Raw genomic sequence first — 15,283 nt, 5'->3', positions numbered from 1 at the left:
GCAACAGGTATCTCTGTAACAGGTGTGTATGTAACAGGTGTGTATGTGACAGTTGTGTATGTAACAGGCGTGTATGAATGATCACATAACAGGTGTATATGTAACAGGTGTGTATGAATGATGTAACAGGTGTGTATGTAACAGGTATCTTTGTAACAGGTGTGTATGTAACAGGTGTGTATGTAACAGGTGTGTATGTAGTAAACTACCCAGAAACAGAATACTTTCTCTTTATCATGTTAAAACTCGAACAAGAGCACGACAGAACCATGTTAGGAACCAACAACTATATTTAATTGGTCTAGGATCAGGATCAACACTGTTACTATCCATTCTACCATTAGGTTGGTACCCCAACACTGTTACTATCCATTCTACCATTAGGTTGGTACCCCAACACTGTTACTATCCATTCTACCATTAGGTTGGTACCCCAACACTGTTACTATCCATTCTACCATTAGGTTGATACCCCAGCACTGTTACTATCCATTCTACGATTAGGTTGGTACCCCAACACTGTTACTATCCATTCTACCATTAGGTTGGTACCCCAACACTGTTACTATACATTCTACCATTAGGTTGGTACTCCCAACACTGTTACTATCCATTCTACCATGAGGTTGGTACCCCAACACTGTTACTACCCATTCTACCATGAGGTTGGTACCCCAACACTGTTACTACCCATTCTACCATGAGGTTGGTACCCCAACAATGTTACTACCCATTCTACCATTAGGTTGGTACCCCAACACTGTTACTATCCATTCTACCATTAGGTTGTTCCCCAACAATGTTACTACCCATTCTACCATTAGGTTGGTACCCCAACACTGTTACTATCCATTCTACCATTAGGTTGTTCCCCAAATAAGGTTGATCATCCTGTAACTTGACTCAGTTCCTTTTCTCAACACCATGTCGGTGATGTCACGTGCCTTCTCTGCCTTCTCAGCTACCCCCCTTTCATGAGCCCATTTCCTCATTCCCTTCAGACAGAGTGAGTTGTAATCCCATAAAGAATCCAAGGAAGGTCTTTGGTCAAGATGTCAACGTGGTGGTGTGTATCTTTGACTAGCCTCACACAGTGACACTCAAAGTCAATCTTAAATGAATCATTATTTATTGTCAGTGAGCTGGAGAGGTTCCAACCAACTAAATGCACCATAGTACACATGTCAATCAGGGGCTATGCCTGGGGCAGCCCCAGCAGTTTTCTAATATATAGCTATACACAGACAAGTTACATTTGCATGATTTAGCATAATTAATGAATCATTACCGTTTTGTTCCATTCATGTGACCGACCAATACTGGTTCATAGCATTTGACAGACCAACACCTCACGAGACTTCTTCTCTCTAAACTGAGACCTTGAAACTGAGATATCTCGTTCTCAAACCAACGTCTGGCCTTACTGCCAAATTACAGCTACTGATAGTGAGGATTTCTACAGTCAGCCACTTGATGAACACACACATTAGTTTACAGAACAGCACATGAATAAAACAGACATTTGTTAAAAGAATAGCACAAACAAACATTTCCCTTAAAATCATTTAAGTGTCTTTGTCCACAGACTAGGAGACAGGCCTCAACATCTAGCCTCAACAGACTAGGAGACTAGCCTCACAGACTAGCCTCAACATCTTCAGATTAGGTGAAGAAGTGTCTTCGTACACAGACTAGGAGACAGGCCTCAGCATCTTCAGATTAGGTGAAGTGTATTTGTCCACAGACTAGGAGACAGGCCTCAGCATCTTCAGATTAGGTGAAGTGTCTTCGTCCACAGACTAGGAGACAGGCCTCAGCATCTTCAGATTAGGTGCTACAAGACAGAGGATGGAGGAGGAGGGAAGAGGGAGATCAAAAAGTATGGAGAAGAAGGAGGAGATAATGATGTGATGATGGTCCTGATACACCTGAGATAATGATGTGATGATGGTCCTATGATACACCTGAGATAATGATGTGATTATGGTCCTATGATACACCTGAGATAATGATGAGATGATGGTCCTATGATACACCTGAGATAATGATGTGATGATGGTCCTGTGATACACCTGAGATAATGATGAGATGATGGTCCTATGATACACCTGAGATAATGATGAGATGATGGCCCTATGATACACCTGAGATGATGAGATTATGATGAGATGATGGTCCAATGATACACCTGAGATAATGATGTGATGATGGTCCTATGATACACCTGAGATAATGATGTGATGATGGTCCTATGATACACCTGAGATAATGATGAGATGATGGCCCTATGATATACCTGAGATAATGACGAGATAACGATGAGATAATGGTCATATGATATACCTGAGATAATGATGAGATAACGATGAGATAATGGCCATATGATATTCATGAGATAACGATGAGATAATGACCGTAAGATATTCATGAGATAATGGTGATATAATGACGAGATAATGGCCCTATGATACACCTGAGATAATGATGAGATAATGGCCCTATGATACACCTGAGATAATGATGAGATAATGGCCCTATGATACACCTGAGATAATGGTCCTATGATAAGAGTAAATTATTACAGGCAGCAACACAAAAACATGGTTCCATTCTGAAAAAGACTCTCTTTGATCTGGGTAGCTATGTTTTTATTTGACCTATATTTAATCATTCCACATATTCAAGGGAGGGAGAAAAGAAACCGGTCTTACCCAGATTCACTCAAGTACTTAACAAGATGGTGTTCATGTTCACTGAGAGCTTTGAGACAAGCTCCCATCACTTCTGGTCCTTTAGGGAGGACTGCATTCAGTAGTTCTCTCATTCGCTCCTGTTCAGTTGTTTCAGCTTTTATTCTGGAGTACTCTTCATCACCAATCATGCTCTTTGACAACAGATCATCTGCTATTGGCATTGGGTTTTTGACTCCCTGAATGAGTTCAGACCTGTGTTTCTTCAGAAACTCCTCAGCAGGAATCCCAGGTAGTGTTAATGCTGAAGGGGAGGTCAATTAAATTAATATGTCTTTAGGGTGAACAGCAGCTGTTTCTACATCTAACAGTCTCTCCAGTTAACATTCCTCTGATAGTCATTTCTTGTTTTGAGCTGACTCCAGGGTTGTAGGCAATTCATATTAAACCAGGTTTTTTTTCTTCTTTCCCATCAGTCATTGAAAATAGATGCCTTTTTCCAGTTATTGAATTGGAATTTCAGTTTACTTCCTGAATTGACTGATTTATTTGGAATTGACGCCTAGCCTGGCTGACACGATTGTCTATTCTACATAACATACAGAGCCTTGCAAAAGTGTTCATACCCCTTGGATTTCTCTATTGTGTTACATAGTGGGATTAAGATGGATTTAATTGTAATGTTTTGTCAACAGTCTACTGAAAATACTCTAATGTCAAAGTGGACCTGTCCCCCATAGATACAACATCTGGAAGGTCCCTCAGTCAAGTATCGCATTTCAAGCACAGATTCAACTATATACAAAGACCAGGGATGTTTTTGAAAGCCTCATAAAGAAGGGCAGTGATTGGTAGATGGGTAACAATAACAAATCAGGATGTTTTTGAAAGCCTCATATTCACCTCCTTGGGAAAGTATTCAGACCCCCTGACGTTTTCCACATGTTGTAATGTTACAGCCTTATTCTAAAAATAGATGACAAAAAAAATCCTCACCAATCTAGTGGCGCAGCTCAGTGTCACTACAGACCCTGGTTCGATTCCTGGCTGTATCACAACCCGCCGTGATTGGGAGTCCCATAGGGCGGTGCACAATTGGCCCAGTGTTGTCCGGGTTAGGCCGTCATTGTAAATAAGAATTTGTTCATAAGTGACTTGCCTAGTTAAATAACTGTTAATAAAAAAATCTACACAATACCCCATAATGACATCACAATACCCCATAATGACATCACAATACCCCATAATGTCATCACAATACCCCATAACGACAAAGCGAAATCGGGTGTAGAATTTCTTTGCAAATGTATAAAAATAAGAAACAGAAATTCCTAATTTACATAAGTTTTCAGACCGTTTGCTATGAGACTCGAAATTGAGCCCAGGTGCATCCTGTTTCCATTGATCATCCTTAAGATACAGTGCCTTGCGAAAGTATTCGGCCCCCTTGAACTTTGCGACCTTTTGCCACATTTCAGGCTTCAAACATAAAGATATAAAACTGTATTTTTTTGTGAAGAATCAACAACAAGTGGGACACAATCATGAAGTGGAACGACATTTATTGGATATTTCAAACTTTTTTAACAAATCAAAAACTGAAAAATTGGGCGTGCAAAATTATTCAGCCCCCATAAGTTAATACTTTGTAGCGCCACCTTTTGCTGCGATTACAGCTGTAAGTCGCTTGGGGTATGTCTCTATCAGTTTTGCATATCGAGAGACTGACATTTTTTAGGGTAGGGTAAGGAAACAAAGTGGCTAGTGATATATTTTACATCAATTCCCATCATTAAAGTGGCTGGAGTTTAGTCAGTGTGTTGGCAGCAGCCACTCAATGTTAGTGGTGGCTGTTTAACAGTCTGATGGCCTTGAGATTTAGGCTGTACAGCACTTTGAGATATCAGCTGATGTACGAAGGGCTATATAAATACATTTGATTTGATTTGATTTGAGATAGAAGCTGTTTTTCAGTCTCTCGGTCCCAGCTTTGATGCACCTGTACTGACCTCGCCTTCTGGATGATAGCGGGGTGAACAGGCAGTGGCTCGGGTGGTTGTTGTCCTTGATGATCTTTATGGCCTTCCTGTGACATCGGGTGGTGTAGGTGTCCTGGAGGGCAGGTAGTTTGCCCCCAGTGATGCGTTGTGCAGACCTCACTACCCTCTGGAGAGCCTTACGGTTGTGGGCGGAGCAGTCGCCGTACCAGGCGGTGATACAGCCCGACAGGATGCTCTCGATTGTGCATCTGTAGAAGTTTGTGTGTGCTTTTGGTGACAAGCTGAATTTCTTCAGCCTCCTGAGGTTGAAGAGGCGCTGCTGCGCCTTCTTCACGATGCTGTCTGTGTGGGTGGACCAATTCAGTTCGTCTGTGATGTGTACGCCGAGGAATTTAAAATTTACTACCCTCTCCACTACTGTTCCATCGATGTGGATAGGGTTCCCTCTGCTGTTTCCTGAAGTCCACAATCATCTCCTTAGTTTTGTTGACGTTGAGTGTCAGGTTATTTTCCTGACACCACACTCCGAGGGCCCTCACCTCCTCCCTGTAGGCCATCTCGTCGTTGTTGGTAATCAAGCCTACCACTGTTGTGTCGTCCGCAAACTTGATGATTGAGTTGGAGGAGTGCGTGGCCACGCAGTCGTGGGTGAACAGGGAGTACAGGAGAGGGCTCAGAACGCACCCTTGTGGGGCCCCAGTGTTGAAGATCAGCGGGGTGGAGATGTTGTTACCTACCCTCACCACCTGGGGGCGGCCCGTCAGGAAGTCCAGTACCCAGTTGCACAGGGCGGGGTCGAGACACAGGGTCTCGAGCTTGATGACGAGTTTGGAGGGTACTATGGTGTTAAATGCTGAGCTGTAGTCGATGAACAGCATTCTCACATAGGTATTCCTCTTGTCCAGATGGGTTAAGGCAGTGTGCAGTGTGGTTGAGATTGCATCGTCTGTGGACCTATTTGGGCGGTAAGCAAATTGGAGTGGGTCTAGGGTGTCAGGTAGGGTGGAGGTGATATGGTCCTTGACTAGTCTCTCAAAGCACTTCATGATGACGGAAGAGAGTGATGACGGTAGTCGTTTAGCTCAGTTACCTTAGCTTTCTTGGGAACAGGAACAATGGTGGCCCTCTTGAAGCATGTGGGAACAGCAGACTGGGATATGGATTGATTGAATATGTCCGTAAACACATCAGCCAGCTGGTCTGGTCTCTTGAGTGAGCCATGTTTCCGTGAAGCAAAGAACGTTACAGTCCCTGATGTCCCTCTGGAATGCTACCCTTGCTCGGATTTAATCAACTTTGTTGACTGGACATTGGCGAGTAGTATGCTAGGAAGTGGCGCGCGATGTGCCCGTCTCCGGAGCCTGACCAGAAGACCGCTTCGTTTGCCTCTTTTACGACGTCGTTATTTTGGGTCGCAGGCTGGGATCCATTCCGTTGTCCCGGGTGGAAGGCAGAACACAGGATCCGCTCCGGGAAAGTCATATTCTTGGTTGTACTGATGGTGAGTTGACGCTGCTCTTATATTCAGTAGTTCTTCTCGACTGTATGTAATGAAACCTAAGATGACCCGGGGTACCAATGTAAGAAATAACACGTAAAAAAACAAAAACTGCATAGTTTCCTAGGAACGCGAAGCGAGGCGGCCATCTCTGTCGGCGCCGGAAGCTGTCAGACTCTTCCTAGAGCTGGCCGCCCGGCCAAACTGAGCAATCAGGGGAGAAGGGCCTTGGTCAGGGAGGTGACCAAGAAACCGATGGTCACTCTGACAGAGCTCCAGAGTTCCTCTGTGGAGATGGGAGAACCTTCCAGAAGGACAACCATCTCTGCAGCACTCCACCAATCAGGCCTTTATGTCAGAGTGGCCAGACGGAAGTCACTCCTCAGTAAAAGGCACATAAACAGTAATAATGACTACTTGGAGTTTGCCAAAAGGCATCAAGAGACTTTCAGATCATGAGAAACAAGATTCTCTGGTCTGATGAAACTAAGAATGTTCTTTGGTCTGAATGCCAAGCGTCTGGCATGGTGGTGGCAGCGGCATGCTATGGAATGTTGTTCAGTGGCAGGGACTGGGAGACTAGTCAGGATCGAGGGAAAGATGAACGTACAAAGAGACCCTTGAATGAAACCTGCTCCAGAGGGCTCAGGACCTCAGACTGGGATGAAGGTTCACCTTCCAACAGCACAACTACCCTAAGCACACAGACAAGACAACGCAGGATTGGCTTCGGGACAAGTCTCTGAATGCCCATGAGAGGCCCAGCCAGGGCCCGGACTTGAACCTGATCCAACATCTCTGGAGAGACCTGAAAATAGCTGTGCAGCGACACTCCCCATACAACCTTGAGAGGACCTTGAGAGGAACTGAAGAGAAGAATGGGAGAAACTCCCCAAATACACGTGTGCCAAACTTGTAGCGTCAAACCCTAGAAGAATAGAGTCTGTAATTGCTGCCAAAGGTGCTTCAACAAAGTACTGAGTAAAGGGTCTGAATACTTATGGAAATGTGATCGGTTTTAAAATTTTTAATACATTTGCAAAAATGACAACCTGTTTTTACTGTGTCATTATGGGTTATTGCGTGGAGATTGATGAAGGGAAATAACAATTGAATACATTTTAGAACAAGGCTGACATCCGTCGTTAGATGGATTAGACCAAGGCGCAAACAAAAACAATCAAACAAAAACAATAAAACAAAAACATAACGTGAAGCTACAGGCACTAACCAAAAAACAAGATCCCACAAACTAAGGTGGAAAAAAAGGCTGCCTAAGTAAGACAACGATAGACAGCTGCCTCTGATTGGGAACCCGGCCAACAAAGAAATAGAAAAACTAGAATGCCCACCCAAATCACACCCTGACCTAACCAAAGAGAGAAATAAAAAGGCTCTCTAAGGTGTGACAAAAAAATGTCTAAACCTGTGTTTTGCTTTGTCATTGTGGGGTATTGTGTGTAGATTGAGGGAAAAAAACTATTGAATCCATTTTAGAACAAGGCCGTAATGTAAGAAAATGTGGAAGAGTCAAGGGGTCTGAAAACAGTGACGTATTCTGTCACACCCTGATCTGTTTCACCTGTCTTTGTGATTGTTTCCACCCCCCTCCAGGTGTCGCCCATCTCCCCATTACCCCCCGTGTACTTATTCCTGTGTCCTCTGTTTGTCTTGTTTGTTCCAGTCAACCAGTGTTGTGTCTCAGCTCCTGTTTTTTTCCCCAGTCTCTCTTTTCCTGTCCTCTCGGTTTTGACCCTTGCTGTCCTGTCCCTGACCACTCTGCCGGTCTCTGACCCCGCCTGCCGATCGGTACCTATTGCACCCTCTCTGGTTTACTGACCTCTGCCTTGACCTGTCTTTGCCTGTTGTTACAATAAACACTGTTACTTGGACAGTCTGCATCTGGGTCTTACCTTGGTTCTGATAGTATTCATCTGAAAGATAAACAACATGAGGTTATATCACTCTAAATAACATCTGGTACAAAAGTACAAAGTGATGATTGACATGTGCTCCTACCTCGTGATACAATTTCTTTCCATACTGTCCTCTCATCATCACTGAATAACTCCATCTCAATGTCAATCCCTGTCATTTTCACAACCGCCCTGAAAAAGCTTGGTGTGGTGTCTCTATGTATGAGATGAATCCTCTGGAGGGAGAGAGAGATGATGAGAGAGAGAGAGAGAGAGATCAATGCATTGAAATGTGACTTAAATATCAGATTCATGTTCTTAGTCTACTAAAACTGTACCGGTGGATTGATGGCAGTAGAACAGGGAATGTTCAGTCTGAAGGAACTATTCAGTTTGAAGGACCGCTCTGGTCTGGAGATGAGAATCCTTGAAGACCCTTGAGACTTTTCCTGTTGTTCCACAGCCTGCGAAACGAGGCACGAAATAACCAGCCAGTCAATGTAATGTCTAATTCAAACATTATTCAGAAAACTAGCAACACATTTATCTTCATTTAATGAGTGTCAACATAACTAACCAGGGGTGCAGTTTAAGGTCATCTCTATAATAATGGTACCTCACCTGTATTTGGCCGGGGTTCCAGGGGAACAGGTACAGGCGTGGAATTAGTGTTTCCCTTTTCACTGTCAGATAGAGCATCAGCTCACAGTGGACATATACTTTCCAAGAAAAGATCAAACTCAGTATAACAGAGATAGGTGAAAACTTGGGATGGAAAATCTTAGCATGGAATCTGGTGACCTCATGCACTTTCTCTAAAGACACTCCATGTTCCTCTACATGAATAATCTTCATCTCATTCATCAGGGAAGGGTTGGTCCCTGAACAACACAATACAAAGGAGACAGAAAGACAAATATTGTATTATTCATCCAACTAAAACACAAAGAATATGTAGTACCAGTAAACTCAAACTCCCAGAATAGTTCATTCATTCATTCAGGAAGTAAAAATCAGTTACATGGAAATGTCTTTCTGAATACTATTTCTATATGGTTTTACCAAAACAGAAACAGTGTGGCAGATGAACTTCCTCCAGTTCACCTAACTCCATAGTGATGTCCAGCAATGGACCACCTTGGGTGGAACTCATGTCATTCAGAAGTTGACTGTAGGGTTCCCAGTTCCTGAAGTGATACTTCAGAATGACATCTCTCTCACACACCCAGCGGAGACCAGACACTGTGCACTCATAACTCCCTTTGGGTGTCCTGTGTCTGAGGGCAACAACAAGATATGGGAGAGAGGGTCAAATGGTCAAATGGAGAGGTTGGATTAGAAGACTATTCCCAAAGGTAATGGGGAAATACACTAGCAATTGGAATGAAATGTTAAAAGTAGTTATTTTACCTGAACATTGTCACTCCCTGGACAGTGGAAGTCAAGGGTTCAATCTGAAGCCAGTGTGTGGAGTCCTGAACAAGGACAAGCATGTCAGTAATACATATGGGGCCTGTTTCCTGGACACAGATTGAGTCTAGTGCTGGACTAAAAAGCATGCTCAATGGAAGTTTCAATTGAAAGTTCTTTAAGGTCCTGGACTAGACTTAATGTGTCCGGGAAACTGGCCCATTAACCCAAAGTATCTGATCTAATGTATTTATTCAATGTTACATGGAATCATGGTGATTTATCAATTAAACTGTCTAATGGCAAAATATGACAACAGCTAAAATCCTGAATGACTACAAGCAGAACACAGGACTGTCTATATCCCAGTATGAATGGTTGGTCACTACACATCTGGCTGTGAGACTGTGTTTATATTACTAAAGCAGAACACAGGACTGTCTATATCCCAGTATGAATGGTTGGTCACTACACATCTGGCTGTGAGACTGTGTTTATATTACTAAAGCAGAACACAGGACTGTCTATATCCCAGTATGAATGGTTGATCAGTACACACCTGGCTTTGAAACTGTGTTTATATTACTAAAGCAGAACACAGGACTGTCTATAGCCCAGGATGAATGGTTGGTCAGTACACACCTGGCTTTGAGACTGTGCCTGACTCCTGCAGGTATGTAAAAGTAAGAATTGACATAATGACTTACCCAAACATGGTCACAAGTCTTACAGCTCTGAGGAATCCCTGAAGTCAAAAGTAGTTGTTATTTAAAACTGACAATATCATGTAATAATGAATTAATAATTATTTAAAATCAAATCAAATTTTATTTGTCACATACACATGGTTAGCAGATGTTAATTCGAGTGTAGCGTAATGTTTGTGCTTCTAGTTCCGACAATGCAGTAATAACCAACAAGTAATCCAGCTAACAATTCCAAAACTACTACCATAGACACAAGTGTAAGGGGATAAAGAATATGTACATATGAATGAGTGATGGTACAGAGCGGCATAGGCAAGATACAGTAGATGGTATTGAGTACAGTATATACATATGAGATGAGTATGTAAACAAAGTGGCATAGTTAAAGTGGCTAGTGATACATGTATTACATAAGGATGCAGTAGATGATATAGAGTACAGTATATACGTATACATATGAGATGAATAATGTAGGTGATGTAAACATTATATTAAGTAGCATTGTTTAAAGTGGCTAGTGATATATGTTACATCATTTCCCATCAATTCCCATTATTAAAGTGGCTGGAGTTGAGTCAGTGTGTTGGCAGCAGCCACTCAATGTTAGTGGTGGCTGTTTAACAGTCTGATGGCCTTGAGATAGAAGCTGTTTTTCAGTCTCTCGGTCCCAGCTTTGATGCACCTGTACTGACCTTGCCTTCTGAATGATAACGGGGTGAACGGGCAGTGGCTCGGGTGGTTGTTGTCCTTGATGATCTTTATGACCTTCCTGTGACATCGGGTGGTGTAGGTTTCCTGGTGGGCAGGTAGTTTGCCCCCGGTGATGCGTTGTGCAGACCTCACTACCCTCTGGAGAGCCTTACGGTTGTGGGCGGAGCAGTCGTCGTACCAGGCGGTGATACAGCCCAACAGGATGTTCTCGATTGTGCGTTTGTGAGTGCTTTTGGTGACAAGCCGAATTTCTTCAGCCTCCTGAGGTTGAAGAGGCGCTGCTGCGCCTTCTTCACGATGCTGTCTGTGTGGGTGGACCAATTCAGTTCGTCTGTGATGTGTACGCCGAGGAACGTAAAATTTACTACCCTCTCCACTACTGTTCCATCGATGTGGATAGGGGGTTGTTCCCTCTGCTGTTTCCTGAAGTCCACAATCATCTCCTTAGTTTTGTTGACGTTGAGTGTGAGGTTATTTTCCTGACACCACACCCCGAGGGCCCTCACCTCCTCCCTGTAGGCCGTCTTGTCGTTGTTGGTAATCTAGCCTACCACTTTTGTGTCGTCCGTAAACTTGATGATTGAGTTGGAGGCGTGCGTGGCCACGCAGTCGTGGGTGAACAGGGAGTACAGGAGAGGGCACAGAACGCACCCTTGTGGGGCCCCAGTGTTGAGGATCAGCGGGGCGGAGATGTTGTTGCCTACCCTCACCACCTGCGGGTGGCCCGTCAGGAAGTCCAGTACCCAGTTGCACAGGGCGGGGTCAAGACCCAGGGTCTCGAGCTTGATGACAAGCTTGGAGGGCACTATGGTGTTAAATGCCGAGCTGTAGTCGATGAACAGCATTCTCACATAGGTATTCCTCTTGTCCAGATGGGTTAGGGCAGTGTGCAGTGTGGTTGAGATTGCATCGTCTGTGGACCTATTTGGGCGGTAAGCAAATTGAAGTGGGTCTAGGGTGTCAGGTAGGGTGGAGGTGATATGGTCCTTGACTAGTCTCTCAAAGCACTTCATGATGACGGAAGTGAGTGCTACAGGGCGGTAGTCATTTAGCTCAGTTACCTTAGCTTTCTTGGGAACAGGAACAATGGTGGCCCTCTTGAAGCATGTGGGAACAACAGACTGGGATAGGGATTGATTGAATATGTCCGTAAACACACCAGCCAGCTGGTCTGCGCATGCTCTGAGGGTGCGGCTGGGGATGCCGTCTGGGCCTGCAGCCTTGCGAGGGTTGACACGTTTAAATGTTTTCCTCACGTCGGCTGCAGTGAACGAGAGTCCGCATGTTTTACTTGCGGGCCGTGTCAGTGGCACTGTATTGTCCTCAAAAGCGGGCAAAAAAGTTACTTAGTCTGCCTGGGAGCAAGACATCCTGGTCCGTGACGGGGCTGGTTTTCTTTTTGTAATCCGTGATTGACTATAGACCCTGCCACATACCTCTTGTGTCTGAGCCGTTGAATTGAGATTCTACTTTGTCTCTATACTGACGCTTAGCTTGTTTGATTGCCTTGCGGAGGGAATAGTTACACTGTTTGTACTCGGTCATGTTTCCAGTCACCTTGCCCTGATTAAAAGCAGTGGTTCGCGCATTCAGTTTCACGCGAATGCTGCCATCAATCCACGGTTTCTGGTTTGGGAATGTTTTAATCGTTGCTATGGGAACGACATCTTCAACGCACGTTCTAATGAACTCGCTCACCGAATCAGAGTATTCTTCAATGTTGTTGTCTGACGCAATACGGAACATATCCCAGTCCACGTGATGGAAGCAGTCTTGGAGTGTGGAATCAGATTGGTCAGACCAGCGTTGAACAGACCTCAGCCCGGGAGCTTTTTGTTTTAGTTTCTGTCTGTAGGCAGGAATCAACAAAATGGAGTCGTGGTCAGCTTTTCCGAAAGGAGAGCGGGGCAGGGCCTTATATGCGTCGCGGAAGTTGGAATAGCAATGATCCAAGGTTTTTCCAGCCCTGGTTGCGCAATCGATAAAATTTAGGTAGTCTTGTTTTTAGATTAGCCTTGTTAAAATCCCCAGCTACAATGAATGCAGCCTCCGGATATATGGATTCCAAATAAAGTTCGTTCAGAGCCATCGATGTGTCTGCTTGGGGGGGAATATATACGGCTGTCATTATAATCGAAGAGAATTCCCTTGGTAGATAATGCGGTCGACATTTGATTGTGAGGAATTCTAAATCAGGTGAACAGAAGGACTTGAGTTCCTGTATGCTGTTGTGGCAACACCACGTCACGTTAACCATGAAGCATACGCTCCCGCCCCTCTTCTTACCAGAAAGATGTTTGTTTCTGGCGCGATGCGTGGAGAAACCAGCTGGCTGCACCGACTCCGATAGCGTCTCTCCAGTGAGCCATGTTTCCGTGAAGCAAAGAATGTTACAGTCTCTGATGTCCCTCTGGAATGCTACCCTTGCTCGGATTTCATCAACCTTGTTGTCAAGAGACTGGACATTAGCGAGGAGAATGTTAGGGAGTGGTGCACGATGTGCCCGTCTCCGGGGTCTGACCAGAAGACCGCTTGGTTTTCCCCTTTTACGAAGTCATTTTTTGGGGTCGCCGGCTGGGATCCATTCTGTTGTCCTGGGTGAGATGCTGCTCTTATGTTCAGTAGTTCTTCTCGACTGTATGTAATGAAACCTAAGATGACCTGGGGTACCAATGTAAGAAATAACACGTAAAAAAACAAAAAACTGCATAGTTTCCTGGGAACGAGAAGCGAGGCGGCCATCTCTGTCGGCGCCGGAAGTCACTGTGATTAATTTTGTGCTCCTAGAAACTGAAGGTCTCATATAGGGTCATAGACTTGTAATAAAAATGAATATAAGTGAGCAACAGTCTCTGACTGTACACTCATTAGCATACCATAATCTGACATTAGTGTTATATTAATTAATGTTTGTGGAAGCAGGAAACAACATCGTTCTGGTCCATGTTTTGTAGATGTTGGGGGCCTGATTTCTGGTAGATCCTAGGATGAGAGCTTAAAGGTAGAGTCAGCTAAATGATGATGTACGAGCAGCACCACAGATATTGTGATGAGCAAGATGCCTGACCTCTCTCACACAGTCACACACAGTATCTGCCCATGTGCACGGGTTCTATTCACTCTCTTACAGTGTGGTAGTCACGGGACCAAAACAGCAGAGAAGTTTAGCATCGTGTTACAACACTCTTAGTTGTTGTAGAAATTGACCCACTCTGCTGTTTACGTTGTGCATCTACGTCATATTGCTGACTCTACCTTTAAGTTTGTTTTGACCAAAGTGATTGTGTTCCTTTAATCGTATTTTGATTTAAAAACAATTATCACTGTTAATCAAATAACACTCACATTCAACTATAATGAACGCTTTAAAACTATTTTGATTTATAAACAATTATCACTCACATTTCTCAGGCTTTATCCAACTCTCTCCACCATGGTCTCTGATGTCCTCAGGTCCAGGCTTGATCCAACTCTCTCCACCATGGTCTCTGGTGTCCTCAGGTCCAGGCTTTATCCAACTCTCTCCACCATGGTCTCTGGTGTCCTCAGGTCCAGGCTTTATCCAACACTCTCCACCATGTTCTCTGGTGTCCTCAGGTCCAGACTTTATCCAACTCTCTCCACCATGGTCTCTGGTGTCCTCAGGTCCAGGCTTTATCCAACACTCTCCACCATGGTCTCTGATGTCCTCAGGTCCAGGCTTTATCCAACACTCTCCACCATGGTCTCTGGTGTCCTCAGGTCCAGGCTTTATCCAACACTCTCCACCATGGTCTCTGGTGTCCTCAGGTCCAGGCTTTATCCAACACTCTCCACCATGTTCTCTGGTGTCCTCAGGTCCAGACTTTATCCATCTCTCTCCACCATGGTCTCTGGTGTCCTCAGGTCCAGGCTTTATCCAACACTCTCCACCATGGTCTCTGGTGTCCTCAGGTCCAGGCTTGATACAACTCTCTCCACCATGGTCTCTGGTGTCCTCAGGTCCAGGCTTGATACAACTCTCTCCACCATGGTCTCTGATGTCCTCAGGTCCAGGCTTTATCCAACTCTCTCCACCATGGTCTCTGATGTCCTCAGGTCCAGGCTTTATCCAACACTCTCCACCATGGTCTCTGATGTCCTCAGGTCCAGGCTTGATACAACTCTCTCCACCATGGTCTCTGGTGTCCTCAGGTCCAGGCTTGATACAACTCTTTCCACCATGGTCTCTGGTGTTGGTAAAGCAGAAGGATAAACTATGATTAAACTAAATACAACTTATAAAGGCTTTATATAACATACACACAGTCTTCATAAGCAATACAAAGGGTGAATGGACAGCTATGACTATGTTGGGTACATTGCCTAAATG

At 44.4% G+C, this 15,283-nt stretch overlaps 1 protein-coding gene across 2 annotated transcripts; it reads right to left on the bottom strand.

Moving 5' to 3' along the window:
• Window positions 1–1,112: 1,112 nt before the first annotated feature.
• Window positions 1,113–11,879, bottom strand: LOC135561700 (NACHT, LRR and PYD domains-containing protein 1 homolog). Of its 2 annotated transcripts, XM_065003438.1 has the most exons (9): window positions 10,222–11,879; window positions 9,515–9,579; window positions 9,167–9,381; window positions 8,726–8,985; window positions 8,443–8,568; window positions 8,208–8,340; window positions 8,102–8,122; window positions 2,712–2,994; window positions 1,113–1,834 (listed from the first exon to the last, which is right to left on the bottom strand). In XM_065003438.1, the coding sequence occupies exons 2-9, from the start codon at window positions 9,520–9,522 to the stop codon at window positions 1,828–1,830; spliced, it is 1,053 nt and encodes a 350-aa protein (XP_064859510.1). In that variant the 5' UTR covers window positions 9,523–9,579; window positions 10,222–11,879; the 3' UTR covers window positions 1,113–1,827. The 2 variants fall into 2 exon arrangements, with proteins under 2 accessions (XP_064859510.1, XP_064859509.1); XM_065003437.1 differs by lacking the exon at window positions 10,222–11,879 and having other exon boundaries at window positions 9,515–10,205.
• Between the last annotated feature and the right edge of the window lie 3,404 nt (window positions 11,880–15,283).

Source organism: Oncorhynchus nerka, linkage group LG18, assembly GCF_034236695.1.
Source record: "Oncorhynchus nerka isolate Pitt River linkage group LG18, Oner_Uvic_2.0, whole genome shotgun sequence".
Classification (NCBI taxonomy): domain Eukaryota; kingdom Metazoa; phylum Chordata; class Actinopteri; order Salmoniformes; family Salmonidae; genus Oncorhynchus; species Oncorhynchus nerka.
This window is presented reverse-complemented; position numbering and strand designations above follow the sequence as displayed.